The sequence below is a fragment of the Xenopus laevis genome, chromosome 1S, assembly GCF_017654675.1.
Source record: "Xenopus laevis strain J_2021 chromosome 1S, Xenopus_laevis_v10.1, whole genome shotgun sequence".
NCBI lineage: Eukaryota > Metazoa > Chordata > Amphibia > Anura > Pipidae > Xenopus > Xenopus laevis.
Genome location: NC_054372.1, coordinates 63,507,840 through 63,522,609, shown reverse-complemented (window position 1 = coordinate 63,522,609; position 14,770 = coordinate 63,507,840). Strand labels below are relative to the sequence as shown.

Genomic DNA, 14,770 nt, shown 5'->3' with positions numbered 1-14,770 from the left:
TATAAAATATAAATAATGAAAACCAATTGAAAAGTTGCTTAAAATTGGCCATGCTATAACATACTAAAAGTTAACTTAAGGGTGAACCACCCCTTTAATTGGAGAATCACAGCACTTGTGTTACTACCACCATCTTGTGGTAATATACCTAATTGCTCCAGGTATAATATGCCACTTTGCTTCTATCTGTTTATTATTATTTGCCAAGGTTAAATACATTGCAATATATGTTTGTAGCAGTAGCAGACATGATAACTGATCATCTCAAGATATGTTTGTTTTAGTCTATGACCAACAGAGATGACTTTATTTTACACTCACAGAAAGGAACTTCCAAATACTATATGTTGTCAAGCTTCTGGATTCAGCTTCTCCCACCTCTCAGATGTATATTTTTGAATGTATCTATTTGTATACAGTACTGTAGATGTAAAGTCTGTTCTTGTCTCTTTTTATATCCTAATAAGATGTATCTATAATGTAATTTTCAGTGGCGACCCAACCCAAGGCCTAAAGCTCAGCCCTGTAAAGGGGAATATGGTGAAAGGTACTCTAGCGTGATACTGAAAACTGATCGCAAGTATGGGAGAGAGAACACATAGGGCACATTTATTAAAGTTCATTTTTTTCTGGTCAGGCTTTTTGTCGCAAAAATTTTGAAAAAGTCACAGAAAAAATACAGTGTGACTTTTTCGGGATTTATTACAACAAAACTGCATCAAATCCAAAAATACTCCAGCTAAAACCTGTTGAAGTCATGTAGAAACAGACCCAGATATGTGGCAAGGCCACAAAGGTCCGGGCCTAGGGTGGCAGAAATTCAAGGGCGGCATGCATTCAAGTAAGTTCACATTTGCGCATATACGCATATTCAAAATGTGCGCATATACCTGCACGCACAAGCAGACAGGGAGGACGACAAGGACAGGACGGGTGAGGGGAGGGTGATGCAGATGGGGAGGGAAGGGAAAGGAAGGGCAGAGAGACGCAGATGGGAAAGGGGAGGGGGACAAAGAAAGGATTAGGGACACAGACAAAGAGGGGGAATGATCGGAGACGCCCTATGTAGAACTGTAAATCCGGGCCTGTGTAGAAGTCAATGGTAGATGTCCCTTTTACAATTGGAAGATGTTTCTTGCTTCATAATTTTCGAGCTCTCCATGGAGGAGGAACAAGCAAAAACAGAAAAACCCCATCTGAGAAATTGCTACAATATTAGGAGTGGCAAAATCTACAGTTTGGTACATCCTGAGCAAGAAAGAAAGCACTGGTTAACTGAGCAACGCAAAAAGACCTGGACGTCCACGGAAGACAACAGTGGTGGATGATCGCAGAATCATTTCCATGGTGAAGAGAAACCCCTTCACAACAGCCAAACAAGTGAACAACACTCAGCAGGAGGTAAGCGTATCGATATCCAAGTCTACCTTAAAGAGAAGACTGCAGGAAAGTAAATACAGAGGGGGCACTGCAAGGTGCAAGCCACTCATAAGCCTCAAGAAATAGAAAGGCTAGATTGGACTTTGCTAAAAAAAAAATCTAAAAAAGCCAGCACAGTTGTGGATAAAAATTCTTTGGACAGATGAAACCAAGTCAACCTCTACCAGAATGATGGCAAGAAACAAGTATGGAGAAGGAGTGGAACAGCTCATGATCCAAAGCATACCACATCATCTATAAAACATGTAGGAGGCAGTGCGATGGCTTGGGTGTGCATGGCTGCCAGTGGCACTGGGACACTAGTGTTTATCCATGATGTGACACAGGACAGAAGCAGCCAAATGAATTCTGAGGTGTTCAGAGACATACTGTCTGCTCGAATCCAGCTAAATGCAGTCAAATTGATTGGGAGGTGTTTCATAATACAGATGGACAATGACCCAAAACATACAGTCAAAGCAACCCAGGAGTTTATTAAAGCAAAGAAGTGAAATATTCTTGAATGGCCAAGTCAGTCACAGTGATCCGAACCTAATTGAGCATGCATTTCACAGGCCCAAAAACAGCAGTAAAGCCTGGCAGAGCATTAAAAAGGAGGAACCCAGAATCTGGTGATGTCCATGAGTTTAAGACTTCGGGCTGTCATTGCCAGCAAACGGTTTTCAACCAAGTATTAGAAATGATCATTTTTTTCAGTTTTTTAATTTGTCCAATTACATTTGTTTTTGTTCAACCCACTGAATTAAAGCTGAAAGTCTGCAGTTCAACTGCATTTTAATTGTTTCATTGAAAATACATTGTGGTAATGTACAGAACCAAAGGTTGTCTCTGTACAAAGATTTATGGACCTAACTGTACATTGTCAGTTTTCCGAAATGTCAATCCTTATAAAAGCCATACATTGGACACACAAAACAAGTATTAATACCATTTGGAGAAAAGTAAAGCACCATTTGCCTTTGTGAGTCTCAATTCTCAAATTGGGAGAAAAATACATGGTGAATTGCATCCAGAACATGTACTTTTGCAGCATGCACTGTGTTTGTAAATGAGTATAAATAATGTGTTTTAATGTATGTCAATTATGTATTCATTTTGCAAAATGAAAAGCTATATTGTTATGATGCACAAGAGTCGTGAATATCCTGTAAATCATATCCTTACAAATGGTGCTTGGTGAAGCCGGTGAGGGGGGCGGCATTGCAGGAACCGCCTCGTCAGAATCGGCACTGCCATGAGAGAAATTCCCAGCACCCTTAGCAATCACTTAGCAAAGGGTAATCAGGACCTGTGGATTGTAAGATATTAATGGTGTACATCCAATGGCACAGGGGGGAGGCCAAGATGTTGTTACATTATTTTGTAACCTATAAAAGTTTAATAACTAGTTTACAAGTTACCAAACTACAAGGACCAATAACACAAAAAAAATATCAAATAAAAGTGCAAAAATGATGTTTGCTTTTCAAGCAACACTACATTCAAGTTGAAAAGGGCAAACAGGCACCTGATTACACAGCAGATAAGGCGCCGTGTGTAGAGCAGTTCTTACAAAGGGGGTAAAATGTCCTTCTTGGCTCTTAACAGGACTATAGAAAACTCATTACTAAAAGAAGCCTTGTTGCCAGGCAATAGGAAATAACCGTTTATTTGATAAAGTTGACAATATATGTGGCAAAATTTACAGAACATATCGCCAGTCCGGGTCTGCCCTCCGCCTCTTTCCGCAGCCCCGCACGTGTGTGACTCATTACCCCACCCCTCCAGGTTTAGAGCCCCGCCCTTCAACCCCAGAAGCACTGCTGAGAGGCCTTACCCGTGCCCTACAATATGGAAGGTATTGACGCCCTGTTCCATCCCATTCTCGACTCCGCCCAAAAATTTTCAGAGCCGCCCTATACATTTCCCTTACTCGGATCTGCCACAAAGCTGCCCTATTAGATTTGTTTGCGGGCATAGGGCCGCCCAGCTCTCATCCTCGGCCCTGCCTCCTCAGCCATAGGACAGTCCCTCACCTCGTCCCCTCCGTCCTGTAGGTGCAGCAGCCGGGGAAGCATGGCGGCGGTGGAGAGCCGAGTGTGTGAGACTGAAGGCTGCAGCAGTGAGGCCAAACTGCAGTGTCCGACCTGCATCAAGCTGGGAATCCAAGGCTCCTACTTCTGCTCCCAGGTACCCCCGCGCCTATGGAAGGAGGCACTGTCTCCCCATTCAGATTGCGTGCCCCATGCAATGGAAGCGCCTGTCGTGCATGTGCGGGCACATCAGTGTCATTACCCGGCCGTCACTACGTATCAGGGAACGCCCACACTGCGGCCCTCAATATTTAGTTCAACTACAACTTCCTCAAGTCGAGTGCTGCCGGGGAATGGTGCCAGTTGTAGTTAATGTCTGAGTGGTGGCAGGACTCCACTTCAACCACTGAAACGCCAGAAGTCAGCTAGAAAGGCCACGGAGAGACCCACAATTTACAGTATTTACTACTACATGTTTTAAAATGGCACATGGTACCTTTATATTGGTCTGAAGTTGCACCGTGTCTAAAGCTCCATTACTGGCCACTTCAGGCAGGGGAGGAAAAGCTATACAAAATAGGCCCAGGCATTCCAAGTACAGAGAGTCCCACTCAGCTCCCCACCTAGGGTTGCCACCTTTTCAGAAAAAAATAAAATACTGGCCTTCCTATATATTTTATTTTTTCCCTTCTAATAACATTGGGATCAACCATCATTTTTACCGGCCAGGCCTGTAAAATACCGATTAGGTGGCAACCCTATCCCCATCAGCCCACTAGTGACTTTCTATTAGGGATGCACCAAATCCAATATTTTGGATTTGGCCGAATACCAATCTAAATCCTAATTTGCATATGTAAATTAGGCATGGGAAGGGGAAAACACTTTTTACTTCCTTGTTTTGTGACAAAAAGTCACGCTATTTCCCTCCCCGCCCCTAATTGGCATATGCATTTAGGATTCGGTTCGCCCGGCAGAAGGATACGGTCGAATCCCAAACCGAATTCTGGATTCAGTGCATCCCTACTTTCTATGGCATCTTATGGCAGCCCCTCTGGCATTTGCCAGAACCCACAGATTGCGAGTCCAGGCCTGAAGTCTTGGGTATATTTAGACCACAACAAAACAACCACCATTTTTACCCATGAAGTGGATTACCGTACCAGAGGCCACCCCTTTAGACTAGAAGAAAAGAACTTTCATTTGAAGCAACGTAGAGGGTTCTTCACAGTCAGGACAGTGAGGTTGTGGAATGCACTGCCGGGTGATGTTGTGATGCTGATTCAGTTAATGCCTTTAAGAATGGCTTGGATGATTTTTTGGACAGACATAATATCAAAGGCTATTGTGATTCTAAACTCTATAGTTAGTATAGGTATGGGTATATATAATTTAATTAAAAGTAGGGAGGGGTGTGTGTATGGATGCTGGGTTTTCATTTGGAGGGGTTGAACTTGCTGGACTTTGTCTTTTTTCAACCCAATTTAACTATGTAACTATGTAACCATTGCAAATGATAATTAAATACTAAAGCCGATTTTCCATATTGGCTTTGTTTCTCATTTTAGCACAAGTCATACCAGGTTATGTGTAAAACAATTAAAGTAATGGTTTCTGGCATGTATAAGGATATAATGGATAAGGAACATAGATAAGTGCCTTGGCCCAAATCTACTGTAGCAGCTATAATCCTGAGTTCCTCAGCTATAACTTTCCTCTAATATAGTGGCAATTGCCAACTAGGAGTGTGTGCACTGGAAACATGGACCTGTTTGGCTTTAGTGGTCAGGGACAGGGGGTGAAGAGGCCAGACACTATGACTGACAGCACTGCTGCTCAGCTTTGCCTTTTCAATTCAGATGTGATGTGTGTTTGGTGTGGTTAGAAAGAGCGGCCTACCCTATAATTAAGTTATGGGTTTACATCTTGTTTATGGCTTAAAAGCTAGAACAGTTGCACACACAGGCAAGATAAACCATGTTAAAATGCCCCTACATAGGTAAATGATGTCTGTGTTCAGGCCCATAACATGCTCGTCTTGATAAGTATCTTATTAGCACTTTTCCAGGAATTGATTATATCGTCATCATTATTTTACTCTCCTACCCTTTGGCTGCCAGCTTTTTGGTGGCAATTTGATCTCTATTATTTGCATCTAACATCAGTGTCAGCCAGTAAGACTTATTAGCCAGTATATTTGACCACGTGTTTTTATTCCATAAAGATGGCCATGCATGTTCTGTGGAAACTACTGCTAATTGCCTCAGATTGCCTTCTGTCTAGTTGAATGTGAAACTTTTTGGGTCTCCTGGCTCTAGTTGCTAGCTGTCAAGTAAATCTTTGAGCATCTGTAGAAAGTGTTGGGAATTTTACTGCAATTTATGTTTAACTGTAGTGTATGGTTTAAGTTAGGGTGATGGCTCAAGGGGAGATTTGTTGCCCATCGTTAAATCTTTGCTACCACAAGCAACATGTCTCTCAATAATGACATGCCATGGTATAACATTAAGATTGCTTCAAGTAAAGCTTATTACTCATGGTGATCTGACTTAAGTGTGGAAAAATGCAAAGGGTGATTTGTCACCTTGTTCAGTTTTGTGGCCTTTATCAGTTTAGTATATTTTGTTTTAAAGGAAAACTTAACCCTAAACACAAATGGTTAAAAATTCCATATTTTATATAATGAACTTATTGTACCAGCCTAAAGTTTCAGCTTCTCAGCAGCAGAAATTATCCAGGACTTCAAACTTGTCTCAGGAGGTCACCATCTTGGAAAGTATTTGTGACACTCACATGCTCAGTGGGCTCTGAGCAGCTAAGTTTAGGGGCCGTCGCAAATTTACAATCAGAAAAAGAGGTTTGTCTGAAATATAAGATGCTGCTAATAAAAAATATGATTAAATTCTGATGCTAATTGTGAGTGGGACCCTAAGCTCAGTAAGTGACAGCAGCACAGAGCATGTGCATTGAATCCACAGATGGGGAGCTACTGGGGCATCTTTGGAGATACAGATCTTTACTGCTAAAGGGCTATGGTTTCCTTGGGCTGGTACAGAGGCCCACAACATAATGTACAACATTTCTAGCCTGCTTCTTTAGTTAGTTATCCTTTAACACAACCTGCCATTTGTAAATTATGGAGATTTATGGCATTGCTATTGCTTTTGTACAGGAATGTTTCAAAGGAAGTTGGGTGACCCACAAGCTCCTTCACAAGAAAACAAGTGAGTGATTTTACTCTTAAGTACACTGGATACATTATCCTCAATGCTGGAAAAATTATGGTGCCCAGTGCCAGAAAATTACCTTCATATTGGAAAAGGTTTGGAAGAGGACTGTCTTGTCAAAAGCCATTCTAGAGTAAAGTCAGGAAAATCAATGAACCGTAGAGTAAAATCTAGGGGAATTGCTTGCTTTACTCACTAATAATACCAGTGGCGTAACTAGATGTTAATGGGCCCCACAGCAAGTTAATTTTAGGGCCCCAAACATATCCATAGGTTGTCCTGTAGTTAAACCCCTGAATAATAAAAATTTTATTGCACTTTGTTCTTGATATGTTTGGGGGAAAAGCAAACATTGCTTTTAGCAAGATGTGCTAGAAACCCTTATTGCCTCAGGACCAGTTTGTAGCAGAGATTTGTTCAGGGGAACTTTTGGCTTCCTATTTGTAGTTCATGGTCAAGTAGCAATACAGTGTTCCAAAAGTTAGTCTATAGTATAACAGATATAGAACAAATGTATAGTTTTAAAATGGCAAGCATTCAGAATAAAACTTTTCAATAAAATATTGTGCTACAGTCGGAAATTAAATTTGATGTGCACCCCTATAACATTGCCTAATGAAAGCATTTTTTTACATTAATTATAAATGTTTTTCGTCTATCCCTTTCTATTCTTTCCCTTGTGGTTCTGACGTTTGAAAAATGCAGCTGAAGCATGCTGCTGTAAAGTATCCTTTAAAGGATCATGTAATGCTGACTTCTGATACATCGTTTCAAAAGATAGAACCAGCTGTGCAGAAAGGGACAAGTATTGCTTTCAATTACAAGTACAACTGACAACTTCAAAGCCATAGAAAATTTGCCAGAAATGTTTACTGAAAAGTTTTTTAGAATTAAGTTTTCTTTTATTAGGCAACATTTTTTTTGGGGGGGGGGGGTTACAGCCCCTTGTTTATGCTTTGAGTTGTAACAGTAGGTAGGAAAAAAAGAGAAATGAAAATGAGAGATGTGTTTTAATTCTAGTGTCACTGGAACCTAATCTTAGAACAATACTGTACAGTTCTTTATAAGGTGCCGCCTTCTGCAGTATCTCGGTTCAAGTGTCCAGTTCAGATTTATACAGGTATTGGATCTATTATCCAGAAACCCGTTATGCAGAAAGATCCGAATTACGGAAAGTTCGTCTCCCATAGACTCAATTTTATCCAAATTTTTAAAAATGATTATTTTTTTTCTTTGTTGCAGTAAAACATTAGCTTGTACTTGATCCCAACTAAGATATAATTAATCCATATTGGAAGCAAAACCAGCCTAGGTGGTTGATTTAATGCTTAAATGATTTTCTTGTAGGCTTAAGGTATGAAGATCCAAATTACGGAAAGATTCATTATCCGGAAAACCCCTGAGCATTCTGGATAATAGGTCCAATACCTGTACTACTAAAGAGCAGCTAAAACTCCATTGCTTTAAGCAAGGACAGTCCTAGTCCACACCTGGTCACACTGGCAATGTGATGGAATCTCGGTTCTGGTCCAAAAAATTTTAGTGACCAGTACTCTAATCCCATTCCAAATGCATGCACAACATGACCTCTGACAACTGGGCACAAGACTGAGATTCCTTAAAGGAACAGTTTAGTGTAAAAATAAAAACTAGGTAGGCTGTGCAAAAAAAAAAAAAAAATGTTTCTAAAATAGTTAGAAAGCCAAAAATGTTTCAATTGATTGTTAGCATGCAGATCAGATTCAAAAGCAAACAGTTATGACCCATGTGCCCCCCCTCGAGTCACTGGTTGGTTACTGCCTGGTAACCAATCAGTGGAAACCAAGAGAGCTGCAAAGCAGGAAGTAGTGTTCTGGCAATTATGTTACACTTCAGCCTTTATACATTTTTTCCTAACTATATTAGAAACATTTTTTATTTTGGACAGGCTTATCTACTTTCCCAGTTTTTATACTGAACAATTCCTTTAAAAGTAAATCATAAGCATTTAATGTGGGGATAAACGTTTTAGCTATCTTATACAACAAGCATTAGCGCTTTAGAAGAAATTACATAATCTAGAAAGGTTTTAGAGTTATTGTTGCACAAGAACCTTATAAAAAGACATTTTTAGGTACAGCTGCAAAAATCTAGTAGCACGCTGAAAAGGTGAATCAATGAAAAATGTGTGTATTCAGCTTGTTTACATACATAATAAAGCAACGTTTTGGGCATCTCAAGGGCTTGAAAAAATCATTTAAACATTATATAAGCCTAATAGGATTGTTTGCCACCAATAAGGATTAATTATATCTTAACTGGGATCAAGTATAAAGTACTTTTTTTTTTTTTTTTTTTTTTTTTTTTAATTACACAAATTTTTTTTTTTTTTTTTTTTAAAAATCTGAATTATTTGAATCAATAATGGCATGCCATAGTATAACATTAAGATTGCTTCAAGTAAAGCTTATTACTCATGGTGATCTGACTTGAGTGTGGAAAAATGCAAAGGGAGATTTGTCACCATGTTCAGTTTTGTGGCCTTTATCAGTTTAGTATATTTTGTGTTTAAAGGAAAACTTAACCCTAAAAATGAATGGTTAAAAATATTTTAAATAAAAAAAAATTATTTGATTAAAATGGAGTCTATGGGAGATGGCCTTTCTGTAATTTGGAGCTTTCAGGATAACAGGTTTCTGGATAATGTATCCTATACCTTTAAAAACAGAAAACTGCCCTTCAAATTTGATTCCAAAAATAACCGTTTGAAACTGCTGTTGATGTGATTGTTGCATTGAATATTCTATATATAGTTTATCCATTGTACTCTTTTGGGAATGTTATCCCAGCATTTTTATTTGCAGATTTGTGTGGTTTGTTATATTATATTTTTTGGTTTTAAGTAGTAAAGCTATTTCTTTTAAATATAAAAATTGCTCTCTTTGCCAATTAGAAGATGATAAAGTCAAACCTGAAGTCTCACCATGGACAATGGATGATGACGTAAATACAGATCCTTGGCCAGGTTATCGATATACTGGTAAGCTGAGGCCACATTATCCATTGGTAGGTATTCCAGAATGAAGGATAACCTTATTTGTCTGAAAGCCAGTGGCATGGACATGAAAAGTGGCACTTGTAGTCCTGTAAAATATGCATTATGTTAATTATGGCATCCCTGTTCCTATTGCTAAATATTTCCTTCTACATCTAGAAAAATATCAAAAAATGATCAATGTATAAAATGTTCATGGGAGGCATTTGACATGACAAGTGAAAATAATACTTTGCATATTTTGGGGGCTTTTCTAAAAATACTTTTTTTTCTAAAAATACCAAGTTATACCATCTATAAAAATCTAAAGACAAATAAAAAAAACTGCAATCCAAATGGAAGATGTCTGAAGAAACCGAATTAGGTGCAATATGGCCACATCCTACCTATACGTCTTATAATAATGAAATAATATACAAACCCCAGTGCAAAATGTATAAATTCACTGACTGTATAACTATGAAATTGGCTGCAGGGGGACGTGGCCATGGATTCTCACTTCTTTCTGTTACAGTGCCATTCTTCTTTTTCTCATCAGACCTAGTAAGATACCACATGCATAACAGCCCTGTATCAAATTGCCATAAGCTGTTTTTGCTTAGTCATATTTACTTCTCTCCTTTATTAAACTGCCCTTTTCTCATTCTGGCTGTCACTTATTAGACCTGACCCTCCCCAGCAACTCATGTGTGCAGAATATTGCTTTTAGAACAAATATTAGAGCCAAAATTACCAAAAATCACCCTGTGCACTATAGGCACAATAGCCCCCCAAAATATATAACAGGCAAGTAAATTATATTTTGAACTGTCAGTATTTTAGCGCTTGACTGGAAAATTATTCATTTGTGTGTTCAGGAAATGACAGTCAAAGTAGTGCTGACCTGCTAGACTTAAAATGAAAGAAAATGGAATGTAGGAAATAAAGCTACCAATATTAATGTGTTCCTTCCCTGCAGACTCCAATGAGACCAGTAACAAACCACATACAGAGGCCAGATTATGCAGATCATCCTTTAGGTAAATGATGTGTTTAGTAACAAACTTCATTTATTAACAGTATTGTGTACAATTAAAGAATCATTAAGCTTTCTGACTGATTTTATGTTTGCCCTTCAAACAATGTCTAATGTTTTGACTTTCCTACTGCAAAAATTTCTCCATAAGAATGGCATTAAAGCTATGTATTATTTAGCTTTAAATTTTATGGTGCATTGTTTGCACAGGTTATTCAAGTAGGAGAAAAAGTTTGTTAATAATTGTCGCTACAAGGGCAATGGCAATTTCAGGGATTTTGTCATCCAGCAGAAATTAGATCTATGGTTGGATGGGAAGGGTGACACATGCAAAATTGATTGCCCCGTTCACTTGTTATGGTAGTTGTGCCCTTGCTTTTAAGGTGATTGTCACTCAAAAAATGTATATTCTGTTAAGCTATTAATTGATCCTGATAAATATCACAATTAAGCTCTGTGTGCCACTGTCCTTGTGATGCAACATTTATTAACATAATGCAGCAGTTTATATATTAAATAAATAACTTTATTGTTACCCCCTCCCCCCCATTAAGGCGTTACTTTGCTTTAAACTGAGATGTGTTGGTCATTATATTAACTTAACTTTTATGTTTGCTGTAAATCCATTCATCTCATCCATTTGTATTATGACATGTTCATAGTAAAATAGCACCATTCTAATTGGTATACAGGGGAATAACAAATCAAAAGGTTTGGATTTTGCATTTTGAACTATTAGCTCTGATTCAGCTGCATCAAATTGTCATGGATAACTATATCTAAATTGCCTGACATGATTAATATGGGTTTTCCCAGTTTAGAAACATTAATGAAATAGTACATTTTGGGTCTCCTTAAACTGGGTAATTGCGTCTCTGTAAAGGTTGGTTCTGTTTTTCTGCAGCTGAAGGCATTGCTAGAAAGACTGTAGCCAATCAATGCATTTGAATTCACAATTTTATTTGTAGCAGGGACGAGAAAAATACATTTTGAGAGTTGCTGTAAAACTATTGACACTTAAGCTCATTCATCCAGCTATGTTATTAATGTTTTTTTTTTTTTTTAAATTTTGTCTAGGAATGTCTGAATCTGAACAGACTTTGAAGGGTACCTCTCAAATAAAAGTCCTTTCTCCAGAAGATATAGAAGGAATGCGGGTTGTTTGCAGAGTAAGCTTGTTTTTTTTTTTTTATTTCTTCTTTATTATAATGATAGCTTTGTTTATGTCGATTAGGGGAGAAAATTAACTGAATAAATTATTAAATGGTTCAATGTTTTATTTGATGTATAGATGACCATCTCCATGGACTGACATAGCTGTACGTAAATAATTGTACAGTGCCCACCAAAACAGGCCAATATGATAGTTTTTCAGGTTTCATCATTTCTTAGCATTGTGTTTTTGCTTAGAGCTGGCTTCAATGTGAAGCATGCATTATTAGACTTTGATATAATTTGAATATACTTCAAACGGCAGGACACTAACCATGATATACCAATCACAAAAATACCTCTACTTTCAAGGCTTTAAATTATTTCAGTACAGTTGTGCAGAAAGTTTATACTTGTGTTTCCACCTTAAAGGACAAATCACACCATCAATTAATTTTTTATTTTTAACATGTAAGGCTTTGAACTGTTTATTCAGCACCTACAAATAAACTATTTCTTGACAACAAATTACCTATTTTATAAAAAAAACAACATAAATGGTTAAAACTTGTAATAAAACCTATTCTTGTTAAAGGGGTGGTTGAACTTTTAGTATGATCTAGAGAGTGATATTCTGACTTCAGTATTATTGTATCACTGTATGCATAATCTTTCATTCTACAGCAGTTGTCTGCAAACTTTGAGTTCAACCCACCCTCCCCTCTCATTTGGTTAAAAGTATTTGGTTAGTTACATAAAAAGATTGCTATGGTAGTTACCCTTATACAGTTATAGGATCATCCATTATGCAAATAAGCAGGCATCATAGATAGTTGAACTATACAGAGCAACTGTATAGATTGGTCTAGTCTGTATCAAGTATCCTAGTATAAAAAGGAAATTAATTTGTGTTTTTGTAGACTTTGTTGCCTTCATCTAGTATGTGCTAAAAATAAATGCCGTAGTATCTTCACTTGTTTTGCTGCAGCTTGCTAGGGAGGTGTTGGGAGTGGCTGCCATGATGGTAAAACCTGGTATCACAACAGAAGAGATAGACCATGCGGTACATTTGGTAAGATCCTGCTATCAATGCATAGTATTTTTGGAAATGTATAATATTTATATAGTATTACTGCATGTGCAGAGCATTTTTACAGTACAGCAATAGTACAATCTCTGTGAAAAACAAAAAATGCCAATAATAAAGGTTACGTTTCATGAAAACAGACACAGGAGTAGGGTGCATCCTGAACATACAACGCAAGAGACTGAATTAAAAAATATTGCAGTTGCATTTAGCTTCTCTATGTAAGGGTTAAAAGTTAATAACTTTCTGACCATCTGTGGTAGAGCATATTTAGCCATGTGAAAGAATGTTTCACAGATAATAAGGGGTAAGCCCTATGACTATTTGTACTCTGGAAAGGGCATCTATCATATAAAAGTTGTTTCCCCCACTGGATGTGTCCACCTTGCATCACATGCACATAGGTAGCTCCCAAATCACATTTCTTGCAAGGTTTTTCTGTTCAAAAATACTATTGTCTCCCCTATCTGGAGGGGGATCATTTTTAGAGGTGTCTTTTAAAGTAAAAGTTTTTTAAGCAAAGATGCATTTTTTACAGACATACAGCAGACAGTGTGGCTGGTAACCGTGTGTTTTGTATTGTAGGCCTGTATTTCAAGAAGCTGTTATCCATCCCCACTGAATTATTATAATTTTCCTAAATCCTGCTGCACCTCGGTAAATGAGATCATCTGCCATGGGATTCCAGACAGGAGGCCTTTGCAAGATGGTGATATTGTAAATGGTATGATATTTTGTGTTTGTAAATACACTGTATGATGAACAGCCTTTTGTATTGACACTGTAAGGCCCATCACAGCATTCATGTCCCTCAAATAATAGAACTGATCAAATGTCTAGATAAAGATTTTTTTGCCAGTGTGTGATCATTCCTCCATCAAAAGAAAACTTACAACTGGATGAAATAAAATATTTTCTTCTATTCATAAGAATGTGTGAAGCATTCACAAATATACTTGTACAGTATAATATAATTGAAATAATATAATTAAAATATCTTTAAATTGCTCCACGATGGTACAGTGCAGCTTTTCTCATACAGGGACAATGAAGACAGAAATATGGGTATAGATTGTTATAATTTTTACAACTTCAATAAACAAATTGCATATAGGGTTAATTTCTATAGATGATGCCTTTATCTCTATTGTAAATCACTTTCTTTGACATAATTATTTAATCCATCCATCCAAGATAAAGGGTAGCAGTACATATGTACCTAAATACTATGCAAGCAGGGGTGGATACTGGGCACCAGCTTCTCCTCTAGCAAAGATGAGAAGGTCAAACACTTGATCCTATAATTTGTATGAAATACTTTGTAGTGATTTCCCTATTTTGGAAATGTAAAAACATAAATTAATTCTCTAATTTCTTTTTTTTTCTTTTCTTGCAGTGGATATTACAGTTTATAGAGATGGATATCATGGAGATCTTAATGAGACCTTTTATGTTGGGGATGTGGATGAGGGAGCGAAGAGACTTGTTGAGACAACATACGAGTGCCTAATGCAAGCTATAGATGAAGGTCTGTTGATAACGTTATAAAAGTTTTAATGCTAAAACATTATTTTATTTTTTAATCTAGTAATGCTGTCCAGATGATCAAATATACTCCATTATAATTGGTATCCCTAATAATTCGATTTCTCACACAGAATCTAACACGAAAGATTCAGATGAATAAAATTCAAAACCCACATTTTGCATGCTTATATGTCAAAAATATTAGAAATGCTGTATCATGTATAGGTATGGGACCTATTATCCAGAATGACCGGGACCTGGGGTTTTCCGGATAAC

At 37.6% G+C, this 14,770-nt stretch overlaps 1 protein-coding gene across 3 annotated transcripts in view; it reads left to right on the top strand.

Annotated features, from left to right (window-relative positions):
* Positions 1-3,304: 3,304 nt before the first annotated feature.
* The window catches only part of metap1.S (methionyl aminopeptidase 1 S homeolog), a 16,879-nt gene continuing 5,413 nt past the window's right edge, over positions 3,305-14,770 (top strand). Inside the window, exons 1-8 of one of the 3 annotated variants that reach the window (XM_018232992.2) lie at positions 3,305-3,609; positions 6,625-6,676; positions 9,612-9,724; positions 10,672-10,732; positions 11,806-11,897; positions 12,869-12,952; positions 13,553-13,691; positions 14,364-14,495. In XM_018232992.2, coding sequence (XP_018088481.1) covers positions 3,496-3,609; positions 6,625-6,676; positions 9,612-9,724; positions 10,672-10,732; positions 11,806-11,897; positions 12,869-12,952; positions 13,553-13,691; positions 14,364-14,495 — 787 coding nt within the window. In that variant the 5' untranslated portion in view covers positions 3,305-3,495. 3 annotated transcript variants of the gene reach the window in all.